Here is a 13,034-nt window from a genome sequence, read left to right as displayed (position 1 = left end):
GTTTTTCTTGTATCATTTTTCTGTGTGTGTAGGACCCATGGACTAAAAGGTGTGTTGTGGGGTATGTTGATTATTGTAGCAGTGGAGCTATGTGAGCAGGTTTTGTATTTGTTGTTCTGGCAGGGTCTGGTGCTGCTTTGACTTGGTGGGTCCTGGTTTGCTAAACAATCTGTTCTACCTTGTATTTAGTTGTGACACTCACAGGACATTTCCCAGACCTGACGAAGGGCTCTGTGTAGCCTGAAAGCTTGTCTCTCTCACCAACAGAAGTTATCCCATTCAAAGATAGTCCCTCACCCACATTGTCTCTATAAAATTAACGTGGGACACATTAAATTAATTAAAAGCTGGTTAACTGATAGGTCTCAAAATGTAATTGTAAATGGGGAATCGTCACTGAATGAGTGTATTTTTAATGGGGTCCCGCAGGTATTGGTTCTTGGTCTTGTGCTGTTTAACATTTTTATCAATGACCTGGAAGAAAACATAAAATTAACCCCCTACTCTGGGCTGCTGCACTCTCCCTGGCTCTGCTCTGGGCTGCTGCAAGGGCCCTGAGCTCTTGGCTCCATCATCGACTTGCCCACCCTGACAATCTGGCTGACTTGGAGTGCTGGCCTCTGACCATTGACCCTGGGGACCTGTCAGTCCCTGGATCCTGACTCCTCTTCAGCCCTTCCCCTTTCTCCTGGTATTGACAGGGGGCCAACCAAAAAACCACTACGTTTCAGTAAGGGGCCAACAGCCCCCTTATACATCTCCCAGCAGAGCCTTGGCTATTGCACTGCTAATGGTGTGATTTTTGGGAATGTGAAGAAAAGTGCCCTGTAGGAACAGGGATGCAGGAGCCACTGTTACCCTCATGGGGTCTGTTTTGATCATGTCTTGACCACAAATTGATTTAGGGCCAGATTCTGGTCGCCTGACTCATGTTGGGTAGCACCAAGTCACTGAAGTCAGCAGGGCAGCTTGTGGGATACGATGCTGTTCATTCACTGTGTGTAAGAGTGTCAGAACCTGACCCCCAATGGTTATGATAGGACTGGCTGACCCTAGATTATTTGGTGACCGCAGAGGAATTGGATTGTGAGTCTCTCTGCAGAGGGAATTTGTGCCAAGTGGGTGTCCAGGAGATGTTTGATGGTCAGTAACAGCCTGTTTTCCTTCTCTGGAGTTTTTGACATCTACCACAATGTGTGTGTGTTTGTGTGTGGGAGGGAATGAAATTCAGTAAAGTTCTTCCATTACTATAGCGACCACTCATCATTCTGTGGTGATCACCCAGCCTGGGGAAAATCTTCGTCTCCCCATATCACCACTCACGTTTATGTGAGCTGCATCTCCTAGGTCTGCAAGAGTGGGCATTGTTAGGGGGCTTATTCCTTCACCCACTTACTTCCCTGGTCCTTCTCGCATGAACAGAGAGCAACAATACCCGAAGTCCAAAGGTGCAAACAATTCGATGTTTATTGGGGTGAACTTCCAGCAAGCATGATTCCAGTTTCCTTCCTTAGTATCCTCCTTCCCAGCTCTGACACCACAGAGCCTTACACCTGTGTCCCTGTTCCCATTCCTACCCTTAGCCAAACATGATTCCAACTTCCTTACTCCCATTCCCTGTTCCCATTTCCCCCTTTAGCAAAACATGATTCCAATTTTCTTACTCCCATTCCCTGTTCCCATCTCCCCCTTTAGCAAAACATGATTCCAATTTTCTTACCCCATTCCCTGTTCCCATCTCACACACCCACATGCCCACCCCCACCCACACCCACACCCTTCCTCATTGACTACAGATTATATAGTAAAACTTGAGTTCTGCTTATCTATACCTTAACCAATCATTTTCCTGAAATTTAACTAACCAATCCTAACATATTGTAACATGATTATGTAACCAATTATATCCCACCACCTCAATTAGTTTACACCCAGCAAAATTAATTATACAGCAGACAGGAACAATCACAGAACCAGACAGAGATTATACAGACAAACAACAGCAAAGTGGGAACTATAATGACAAAACTATACAGAAGTGAGGATTTCACATCCCAGCTATTGATAAGTGAGTTCTTGCCAGACAGGATGCTATCAAACTAAGTTTCCTTTTACATTTTCTAGGCACTTCCCTTTCTCTGGAGGTGATAGGAATACAATCCTGTCCTGATAGTGCCTAACAGCCCAATAGCACCTTATTTCAATGTGACTAGTTTGGAATGTGAGGATGTGACCGTTCGCTTCCCAGCTTATGGCTGCCTCTGCTGCTTAGCCAAAGGCCTTAGCCTAAGAACAGGGCCACAAACTGTCACAGTAAGAGAAGGCCCTTACACTGGCAGACAGTGGTTTTGATTCTTTCTTTTATACCTCTATCACTAGCCAAGTGATAAGAATACACCTAAATTCTTAGAGTATAGGCCTTTACAGACAGTACTATAATCTTCTCCTGCAATCAGCCAGGTGCAGCTCAGCCTCCTAGTTCCCTCTTGCCTGGGCAAAGCAGTTAATCAGAGAACTTTGGTATAGTAACAAGATCATTCTCTCTGGACAGGAAATCCAGCTGCAGGTGGTGCAGGGTGAAAATGCACAGCTGGCTCAGGAGAACACTCAACTAAATGGAAAGGCGGAATGGGCACGACAGGTAACCAGGGATACTCTTGTTCCGTCAATGGAGCATTAGCTTCTATTTTATGTTTATGTCAACATTGCAAAACTCCTCTACCAAGCAGAGCTTATCACAGGACTAAGACAAAGCAGTAGCCCAGATTCAAAGTGTAGTTATTAATGACTGGCTGTGAAACTGGGAGACTGTATCTAGTGGGGTCCTGTAGGTGTCAGTCCTGGGTCTGGTACTATGTAATATTTTCATTAATTACTTGGATAATGGAGTGAAGAGTGTGCTTATAAAATTTGCAGGGGACACCAGGCTGGGAGGAGTTGCTAGCACTTTGAAGGACAGGATAAGAATTCAAAACGACCTTGAGAAATTGGAGAATTGGTCTGAATTCAACAAGATGAAATTCAATAAACAAGTGCAAAGTGCTACACTTACTAAGGAAAAAATCAAATGCACAACTACAAAAAGGGGAATAACTGATTAGGTGATAATACTGCAGAAAAGGATCTAGGGGTTATAGTGGATCACAAATTAATTATGAGTCAACAATGTGATGCAGCTATGAAAAAGGCTAATATTATTCTGGGGCATATTAACATGAGCGTCATAGGTAGGACACAGGAGGTAATTTCCCCATTTTACTTAGCACTGTGAGGCCTCAGCCATGGGCAGCGGGTAATGGAGGCTGGAGGAGGCTCAGGCTCCCCAAACTTCTGCTAATGCTCCCCGCCATGGTCTTGGGCCAGGCCGTGGCAGGGCTCAGAGCTCTGCTGGGCGGCCTGGGCCCAGGGCTCAGCCCAAGCCTCCTCCGGGCTGCTCTGGGCGTTGTCGGGCTGGCCAGGGCTCAGGGCTGCTCCGGGCACCAGCAGGGTTTGGACCGGGGCGAGGAAGGGAGGGCTTGGGTGGAAGAGGTAGGGTGAGGCCTTGGGCAGAAGAGGCAGGGAAGGCGGCTAGCCTCCCTGAACAGGGGTTGCACGCGCTGCCCATGGTAATTCTGGGCACCACACTTTAGGAAAAATGGGAACAAACTGGAGAGAGCCCAGAGCAGAGCAACACAAATTTTAAAAGGTTTAGAAACCCTGACCTATGAGGAAAGGTTAAAAAAAACCAAAAACCTGGGCCTAGTTAGTCTTGAGAAAAGCAGACTGAGGTGGGGACCTGATCAGTCTTCAAATATGTGAAGGGCTGTTATAAAGAGGACAGTGATCAATTGTCCTCCATATCTACTGAAGATAGGATGAGAAGTCATGGGCTTAATCTACAGCAAGGGAGATTTAGGTTCAATATTAGGAAAAACTTTCCAACTGTAAGGGTAGTTAAGCTTTGGAACAGGCTTCCAAGGGATGTTGTGGAATCCCCATCACTGGAAGTTTTTAAGAGCAGGCTGGACAAACATCTGTCAGCGATGGTCTAGGTTTACTCAGTCCTGCCACAGCGCAGTGGCCTGGACTTGATGATCTCTTGAAGTCCCTTCCAGTCCTACCTTTCTATGATTCTGTGATTCTCCACGGTGATTTCTTCTGTTGTAGTGCTTGATGAGGGGCCTTGTATGGGGCTCGTTGGGTCCACCATGGGGTGATTACAATGGAGGATCGTGGTGTCAAGGTTTCTTCCCCACTCTGAACTCTAGGGTATAGATGTGGGGACCTGCCTGAAAGACCCCCTAAGCTTATTCTTAGCAGCTGAGGTTAAAAACTTCCCCAAGGTACAAACTTTGCCTTGTCCTTGAACAGTATGCTGCCACGACCAACGTTTTAAACAAAGAACAGGGAAAGAGCCCGCTTGGAGACGTCTTCCCCCAAAATATGCCCCCCGAAGCCCTACACCCCCTTTCCTGGGGAAGGCTTGATAATGATCCTCACCAATTGGTACAGGTGAACACAGACCCAAACCCTTGGATCTTAAGAACAATGAAAAATCAATCATGTTCTTAAAAGAAGAATTTTAATTAAAGAAAAGGTAAAAGAATCACCTCTGTAAAATCAGGATGGTAAATACCTTACAGGGTAATCAGATTCAAAACACAGAGAATCCCTCTAGGCAAAGCCTTAAGTTACAAAAAGACACAAAAACAGGAATACACATTTCCTCCAGCACAGCTTATTTTACAAGCCATTAAACAAAAGAAAATCTAACGCATTTTCTAGCTAGATTACTTACTAACTTTACAGGAGTTGTAAGGCTTGCTTTCCTGATCTGTTCCTGGCAAAAACATCGCACAGACAGACAAAACCCTTTCCCCCCCTCCAGATCTGAAAGTATCTTGTCCCCTCATTGGTCATTTCGGGTCAGGTGCCAGCGAGGTTACCTTAGCTTCTTAACCCTTTACAGGTAACAGGATGTTGCCTCTGGCCAGGAGGGATTTTATAGCACTGTATACAGAAAGGTGGTTACCCTTCCCTTTATCTTTATGACATGCGGCCATAAACTTCTCTCCATAGCTGGGGCATAAGTGGGGGGCAGTGCTGGCTGAGGGCAGGGTGTACCCTGGGGAGCAGGGGAGAGACCCAGTGCAATTTACAGCTGCCTTTGCCTGATGGAAACCCTGAAGCAGGACAGGAGGCAGCAACACCAGCTGCACTCCTGGTGTGAATCCCCCTAAGGGTGCAGGTGGGGTAATTATGGTGCCAAGTTTGCGGCCTGGCTTTTTAGGACGTGAGTACGCTCTCTGGCATTACCCCCAGTAAATAACTGCACAGTGGTCATAACAAACAGGAAAATCAAAATCACACAGATGCACAGAGCAGCAAGGAAAAAAGTAAGAAAATAATTCATCATATTGGGTGCAGGCATTAAGGTAACCATAAGGCACACACTAACAAGTAAAGGGAAGATTTTAAATGTGCATAAATGGGTGGGAATTGATAAAGGTTTTGTATAGGGGGCAGGATCCCTCAAAGATGTGGTTTCTTAACTCAGCTCCTTCTCTCAACATAAGTGAGGCAAAAAGCCAAATTTTACACTGGGTTTCACTCTGAAGACTGGTCATTTTCCCTATGATTAGGACTTCCTAGATCTTCACAAGCCACCTGTCAGAAAGGGAGCATTAGCCTTACACTGGTGATATTAGTTGCTCATAATACCCAAGTTATAGTTCATTCTGCTTAGATGTAAAGCCTAATCAGCAGCACTTATATGGTGAATGTAGGGGAGAACACAATACATCAGGTTACAGTTCTGTTCAACCCGAAGCACAAATCTCTGTGTTTATTCTTGCTGTGTCCAGGTTTTATGGCCTGGCTCTCCGCAGTCTCTCCAGCATAAATCATGTTCAGAAAACCTCACATTTGGGATGGGAGATTACTTCAGTAGCAAATGCAGGCTGTGTGAATAACCATTAGTCATAATTAAGAAAGATACAAATATATGAATATTTTCCTAATGTTATGTTTGATCACAAATGTGAGGAAAGATGGGTTTACTTGACTGCCAATGGGATGGGAGGAGATGTGGGGGTCCCGTGTTTGCCAATGGGAGAGTAAAAGACATAGGTTCATGTCCCTGCCAATGGAAGGTGTGTCTAAGTCTAAGATAACAAGGAGTCTGGTGGCACCTTAAAGAGTAACAGATTTATTTGGGCATAAGCTTTCATGAAAAACCACTTGAAGTGGTTTTTTACCCATGAAAACTTATGCCCAAATAAATCTGTTAGTCTTTAAGGTGCCACCAGACTCCTTGTTGCTTTTGTGGATACAGCCTAATGTGGCTACCCCCTGATACTTAAGTCTAAGATGTGGTTCAAACTGTGAAAAATGATGGACCGCCATTATTTATACAAAGTGTGCCTGAGGCTGTTTGTAGTAATACACTATCCTCTTTCCACAGGTTGAATCTGAAAATGCTGACCTGAAGTTACAGGTTGTTGTAGTTACTAAGGAACGAGATTCTGCTCTTCAGAAGAGCCAAGGACTCCAAACCAAGCTGGAGAATCTAGAGCAGGTGCTGAAGGTTAGTCGAATTCAGAGCTTCTGAAAAGGCTGTTGAAACACTAAACACTGTTTTGATTGGTTTGATCAGGAAAGGACATGAAGTTCCCCCTCTCTTACTTACAGTGTTTGATCTATCTAAGCTAGTGATTTAGTTAATCCAATGCTATTTCGAAAGGGCTTGTTAGAGCAATGTCTAAGGTCTGCCATAAGCAGCAAGAAGAGAGACCTAGGAATGTGTCTCCTTGGCTGTGGGTAATATGGGAGTGAAGCGATTGCTATAATTTCCTGTTGCAGTTGGAGATTTATGTTGCACCATGATTCCCTGGTGCTCCTTGATCACCACAGACAGTAGTCTGTCAGGCTGGGAGCCCACCTGGGCTGTGATACAGTGGAAGCCAGCCAGGTTGGAGGGATGTGGTTGATTTCCTGCAGTATGTGATTGATTTCCTGCAGTATGATTTCCTGCAGTTGTTTGGGTCACCTATGTATAGTTTCGCTGTTAGTGGCTTTCCCTACTTAGGGAGTTTCTCAAACTGGGCTCCTCTGGCTTCTACAAGAAGATTCTCATTTCAGATATCTGGTTTTTGACAAGTGCCTTGTCTGTTGAGAGTGACTCTAAATTATGCTGGCTGCTGTGGTTCCACAGGGACTGCTTTGCCGGCTGAGGACTGGCCAGAGTGCTGTGTGTGTTGGCCCTGCCCTGTTGGCATACCTGGCATACCACTCCTCTCCATGCACTCTGCGTCTGAGGGGGAAGCTGGTGGTGTAAAGCTGTCTGAAGCCACTATGAACCCCGTTTATATTGCTGGAGTGGCTTGGAGAGCTTTGGGAGGCCAAGGATCTGCCCAATATGTGCTGGAACCCCACCCCTGAAAGTAACCTCCCCGTTTTTTAATTAGTCTGTGAAAAACACTTGGTCTGTTAATTGCCATCAGGAAAGCATGGAGGATAAGGCCCTCAGTAGAGCTCCGAGAGGCAATGCTTCAACAATGCCTCCCCTAAATTGTGTGTGACTTCTTCTCCAGCATATGAGAGATGTGGCTGAGCGAAGGCAGCAGCTGGAGGCTGAACACGAGGAAGCCCAGCTAGCACTGCAGGCGAAACAAGAGGAAGTCAGATGGTTGCAGCAGGTATGCAGTGAGTGCAAGACAGTGAGAAAATGGACACTTTAACTCTCTGAATCCCACCATGGAAAGAGATGGAACTCCTGCATTGTCTCCTTGGTGGGACTGCAGGGAGGAGGTATGTGTGAGTTTACCAGATAAACTAATCCAGGGAAGTGAACTCTGATACCTGGGCACTACAAGGGGCTGTTCTCATGCATGATAATTCTAATCTGCAAAGGCTCTTTGTCCACAGAGCAGGGATGTCTCTGGTCCTGTTCTGTTCTTTTAAATCTATCTTGCTGCCTATTGAGATGCTGACAGCAGAAGTGAGCTTTCTGAGGGGTGTTTGGTCAGTAACTCCTTGTTTCCTGTTTGACTTCAGGCCCAGGCAGAGGCAAAAAGGGATCATGAAGGAGCAGTGCAGCTACTAGAGGTAAGATGGAAAGGCAAAATCAGCCAGGAGTTTGCAAATTTGCAAAAAAAAAAAAAAAAAAGCCAGGTGTTTGCAAATTTGGTCTCCAAGAGCTTTGTTTCTCTGTGGGCTGATGTTCCTGGGTCAGAATGTTCCCTAGCAAACACTGCAAGTGGTAGACCTGTCTCACTACAGTGCGGCGCACACTTATCTGTCACTCAGGCGAGTAGCCATTAGGGCCAGAATTTTCAAGAGCTTGAAACCTGGCATACTGAGCGTCTTCGAAAATCTGCCTAAGACTGTTTACTCAGTTCAGGTTTTCAGCCAATGACCATCACTGTGGTGCCTGTATATCTTCCAGTGATGCATTAAGCAACATAACTGTCATGTCTGCAGCCTTCTTCATGACTTTCTGCATATGGGTTGTTGGTTGGTTGGTTTTTATGTTATGTGGTCTATGCTGTTATTACAGGAGACATGGCAAAGATGCGGTTTAGCTCTTGGAACGGAAAGTGGTGAGGGTAGTTCTTTGATCCAGCAGGAATGAACGCCACAGTCCTCCAAAGTGCCAGTCCTTCCCATTGCTCTGCCCCCTGTACAAACAAGCTTTAGCGTTGTGGTAGCCAACTCCATTATGCCAGTGGAGAGAAGCGATGACCATAGTTTTGATCCCAAGCATGAGGTGATCTCTTAGATAACCTGGGCCCAAACTATTTGGAGGCATGATGACAAAGGACCAACAGTTTCAGCTTGATATCATGCTTTAGGGGAATCCAGTGCCGTGAGTGGGGGCCAGGTTTGATGCCTAGGGAGTGAGCTGCTGCATTCTCCATCAATTGTAATTTTCTCAGTGCTGAACCTTCCAAGCCCAAGTAAGCTGCTTTCTTACAGTGTGGTTGGCGGGTAATGAAGGTATGTGCTGTCGAGGGCAGCTCTTCCTCTCCAGTGATGGAACACAGTCAGAAATGGCAGAATGCATTTCTTGTGACCTCGGCTCTGTGAGAGCTTGGTGTCAGTGAGGAGTCTATAAGAACCTGTGAAGTCAGCTGAGCAGGTATGGGTATGTGCCTTTGACTGGTGGAGATTGTGCAAGGTCTCCTCTGCCAACCAGTAGCTTTAACTAACCTTTTCTCATCTCTGTTCCAGGGCATCCAGGTTAGCTTGATGCCAATGGCACTGCTGTCTGTTGTAAAGAGTAAATAGCTAGAGCTGTGTCTCAGCTACACCTTGTTGTCATTTGACCTTGTGATGTCTCACCAGTTCAGCAGGCTGCTGCCTTTTGACGTTAAATAGATCATTGTGGAGCTCCAAACGTAAGAGGCCTGGGGGTGAAGGTGCAGGTGCAGGTTCACACAGTGACCCTTTGGGTGTGTTCCTCCAGAAAGTGGTCAGACTGTTCCAGTTCTTTCATTAGCCACTGCCATCTTGCTTAGACGGGACAGCAATATCTTGTGGCTGACTGTGTTGAATGCTGCAGAGTCCAGAGATTTGAGAATGGACATCAGTCTTCCACTGACACAAGAGACTGACCACCAGTGCCACTGCCTGTTTCCTGATCACGTGCTGTGGATTGTGGCATGCCTAGGATATGGCTTCTGCTAGAGGAGTTTCAAGCTGGCATTTAGCTAGCTCCTTAACAAGCTTGTTCAGGGAAGAAAGGTTTAATATTTGCAATAGTTAGCTAGGTCCAGTACCTCCAAGGTGCCTTTCTTCAGTTTGGGTAGACTATTGCATGTTTGAAGGAAAAAGGGGAGATTCATTCTTTGCCTAAGATGTTGGTTATGCCTGTCAGAAGAGGCTCCAGCAGTTGGTGATCCTCTGTCATAGAATCGTAGAAGACTAGAGTTGGAAGAGACCCTAGGAGGCCACCCAGTCCAACCCCTTGCTCAAAGCAGGATCAACACCAATTAAATCATCCCAGCCAGGGCTTTGTCAAGCTAGGCCTTAAAAACCTCTAAGGATGGAGATTCCACCACCTCCCAAGGGAACCCATTCCAGTGCTTCACCACCCTCCTAGTGAAATAGTGTTTCCTAATTTCCAACCTAGACCTCCCCCACTGCAACTTGAGACCATTGCTCCTTGTTCTGTCATCTGGCATCACTGAGAACAGCTGAGCTTCATCCTCTTTGGAACCCCCCTTCAGGTAGTTGAAGGCTTCTATCAAATCCCCCCTCACTCTTCTTCTCCCTAGAAAAGAAGCCGTGTTCCCTCAGCCTCTCCTCATAAGTCATGTGTCCCAGCCCCCTAATAATTTTCGTTGCCCTCCGCTGGACTCTCTCCAATTTGTCCACATCCTTTCTGTAGTGGGGGGCCCAAAACTGGATGCGGTACCCCAGATGTGGCCTCACCGGCGCTGAATAGATGGGAATAACCACATCCCTTAATCTACTGGCAATGCTCCTACTAATGCAGCCCAATATGTGGTTAACCTTCTTGTCAACAAGGGCACACTGCTGACTCATATCCAGCTTCTCATCCACTGTAATCCCCAGGTCCTTTTCTGCAGAACTGCCACATAGCCAGTCCGTCCTCAGGCTGTAGCAGTGCATGGGATTCTTCCGTCCTAAGTGGAGGACTCTGCACTTGTCCTTGTTGAACCTCATCAGATTTCCTTTGGCCCAATTTGTTTAGGTCACTCTGAACCCGATTCCTACCCTCCAGCATATCTGCCCCTCCCCGCATGTTAGTGTCATCCGTGAACTTGCTGAGGGTGCAATCTATCCCGCCATCCAGATCATTAATGAAGATGTTGAACAAAACCGGCCCCAGGACCAAACCCTGGGGGCACTCCGTTTGATACCGGCTGCCCCCAACTAGACATCAAACCGTTGATCATTACCCATTGACCCGACTATCTAGCCAGCTTTCTGTCCACCTTATAGTCCATTCATCTAATCCATACTTCTTTAACTTGCTGGCAAGAATACTGTGGGAGACCATATCAAAAGCTTTGCTAAAATCAAGGTATATCATGCCCACCACTTTCCCCATATCCACAGAACCAGTTATCTCATCATAGAAGGCAATCAGGTTGGTCAGGCATGACTTGTCCTTGGTGAATCCATGTTGACTGTTCCTAATCACCTTCCCCTTCTCTACGTGCTTCAAAAAGGATTCCTTGAGGATCTGCTCCATGATTTTTCCGGGGACTGAGGTGAGGCTGACCAGTCTATATTCCCTGGTTTCTCCTACTTCCTTTTAAAGATGGGCACTATATTTGCCTTTTTCCAGTCATCTGGTACCTCCCCCGATTGCCATGAGTTTTCAAAGATAATGACCAATGGCTCTGCAATCACATCAGCCAACTCCCTCAGCACCCTAGGATGCAGTGCATCTGGCCCCACGGACTTGTGCATGTCCAGCTTTTCTAAATAGTTCCGAACCACTTCTTTCACCACTGAGGGCTGCTCACCTCCTCCCCAAACTGTGCTGCCCCGTGCAGCAGTCTGGGAGCTGACTTTGTCTGTGAAGACCAAGGCAGAAAAAGCATTGAGTACATTAGCTTTTTCCACATCCTCTGTCACTAGGTTGCCTCCCCCATTCAGTAAGGATCCCACACTTTCCCTGACCTTCTTCTAGTTGCTAACATACCTGTAGAAACCCTTCCTGTTACTCTTAACATCCTTGCTAGCTGCAACTCCAATTGTGCTTTGGCCTTCCTGATTTCACTCCTGCATGCCCGAGCAATATTTTTATACTCCTCCCAAGTCAGCTGTCCCAGTTTCAACTTCTTGTAAACTTCCTTTTTTTGTTTAAGCTCACCTGAGATTTCTCTGTTAAACCAAGCTGGTTGCCTGCCCTATTTGCTATTCTTTCTGCACATCAGGATGGTTTGTTCCTGCGCCCTCAGTAAGGCTTCTTGAAAATACAGTCATCTCTCCTGGACTCCTTTCCCCCTCATTTTAGCTTCCCAGGGGATCCTGCCCATCAGTTCCCCGAGGGAGTCAAAGTCTGCTTTTCTGAAGTCTAGGGTCCGTATTCTGCTGTTCTCCTTTCTTCCTTGTGTGAGGATCCTGAACTCGATCATCTCATGGTCACTGCTGCCCAGGTTGCCACCCATTTCTACTTCCCCCACCAATTCTTCCCTGTTTGTGAGCAGCTGGTCAAGAGGAGCACAGCCCCTAGTTGGTTCCTCCAGCACCTGCAGCAGGAAGTTGTTCCCAACACTCTCCAAAAACTTCTTGGATTATCTCTGCACTGCTGTATTGCTCTCCCAGCAGATATCAGGGTGATTGAAGTCCCCCATGTCTCCACCTGGCAGACAAGGAGCTGCACTGCAATCCAGTGACAGTAGGAAGGAAAAAGAGAGAGAAAAAAATTCTGTTTTAAAAAACCATTTTAATCTAATCCAGGGCCACAACCATTAAAATGCTATAAAGATAGTTATAGTTAAAGATAGTGTCACTGCAGTGACACCAGACAATAACTATAATTATGTTAGAATCATAGAATATCAGGGTTGGAAGGGACCTCAGGAGGTCATCTAGTCCAACCCCTGCTCAAAGCAGGACCAATCCCCAATTAAATCATCCCAGCCAGGGCTTTGTCAAGCCTGACCTTAAAAACTTCTAAGGAAGGAGATTCCACCACCTCCCTAGGTAATGCATTCCAGTGTTTCAACACCCTCCTAGTGAAAAAGTTTTTCCTAATACCCAACCTAAATCTCCCCCACTGCAACTTGAGACCATTACTCCTCGTTCTGTCATCTGCTACCACTGAGAACAGTCTAGAGCCATCCTCTTTGGAACCCCCTTTCAGGTAGTTGAAAGCAGCTATCAAATCCCCCCTCATTCTTCTCTTCCGTAGACTAAACATCCCCAGTTCCCTCAGTCTCTCCTCATAACTCATGTGTTCCAGTCCCCTAATCATTTTTGTTGCCCTCCACTGGACTCTTTCCAATTTTTCCACATCCTTCTTGTAGTGTGGGGCCCAAAACTGGACACAATACTCCAGATGTGGCCTCACCAGT

At 46.3% G+C, this 13,034-nt stretch overlaps 1 protein-coding gene across 15 annotated transcripts in view; it reads left to right on the top strand.

Moving 5' to 3' along the window:
* The window catches only part of TSPOAP1 (TSPO associated protein 1), a 231,743-nt gene that overhangs the window by 71,875 nt on the left and 146,834 nt on the right, over nucleotides 1–13,034 (top strand). For all 15 annotated transcript variants that reach the window (XR_012155490.2, XR_012155492.2, XR_012155491.2 and 12 more), the window contains 4 exons: nucleotides 2,552–2,641; nucleotides 6,443–6,565; nucleotides 7,572–7,676; nucleotides 8,035–8,085. Coding sequence is in view for 12 of the 15 variants with exons in the window: in XM_073316132.2 (XP_073172233.2) it covers nucleotides 2,552–2,641; nucleotides 6,443–6,565; nucleotides 7,572–7,676; nucleotides 8,035–8,085 (369 nt within the window). In the remaining 3 variants the exon portion in view is untranslated. The remainder of the gene's footprint in view (nucleotides 1–2,551; nucleotides 2,642–6,442; nucleotides 6,566–7,571; nucleotides 7,677–8,034; nucleotides 8,086–13,034) is intronic.

Source organism: Lepidochelys kempii, chromosome 17 (genome assembly GCF_965140285.1).
Source record: "Lepidochelys kempii isolate rLepKem1 chromosome 17, rLepKem1.hap1, whole genome shotgun sequence".
In the NCBI taxonomy this organism is placed as follows: domain Eukaryota; kingdom Metazoa; phylum Chordata; order Testudines; family Cheloniidae; genus Lepidochelys; species Lepidochelys kempii.
Note: the sequence above shows the minus strand (reverse complement) of the source record. Positions and strands in the feature narration are given on the sequence as shown.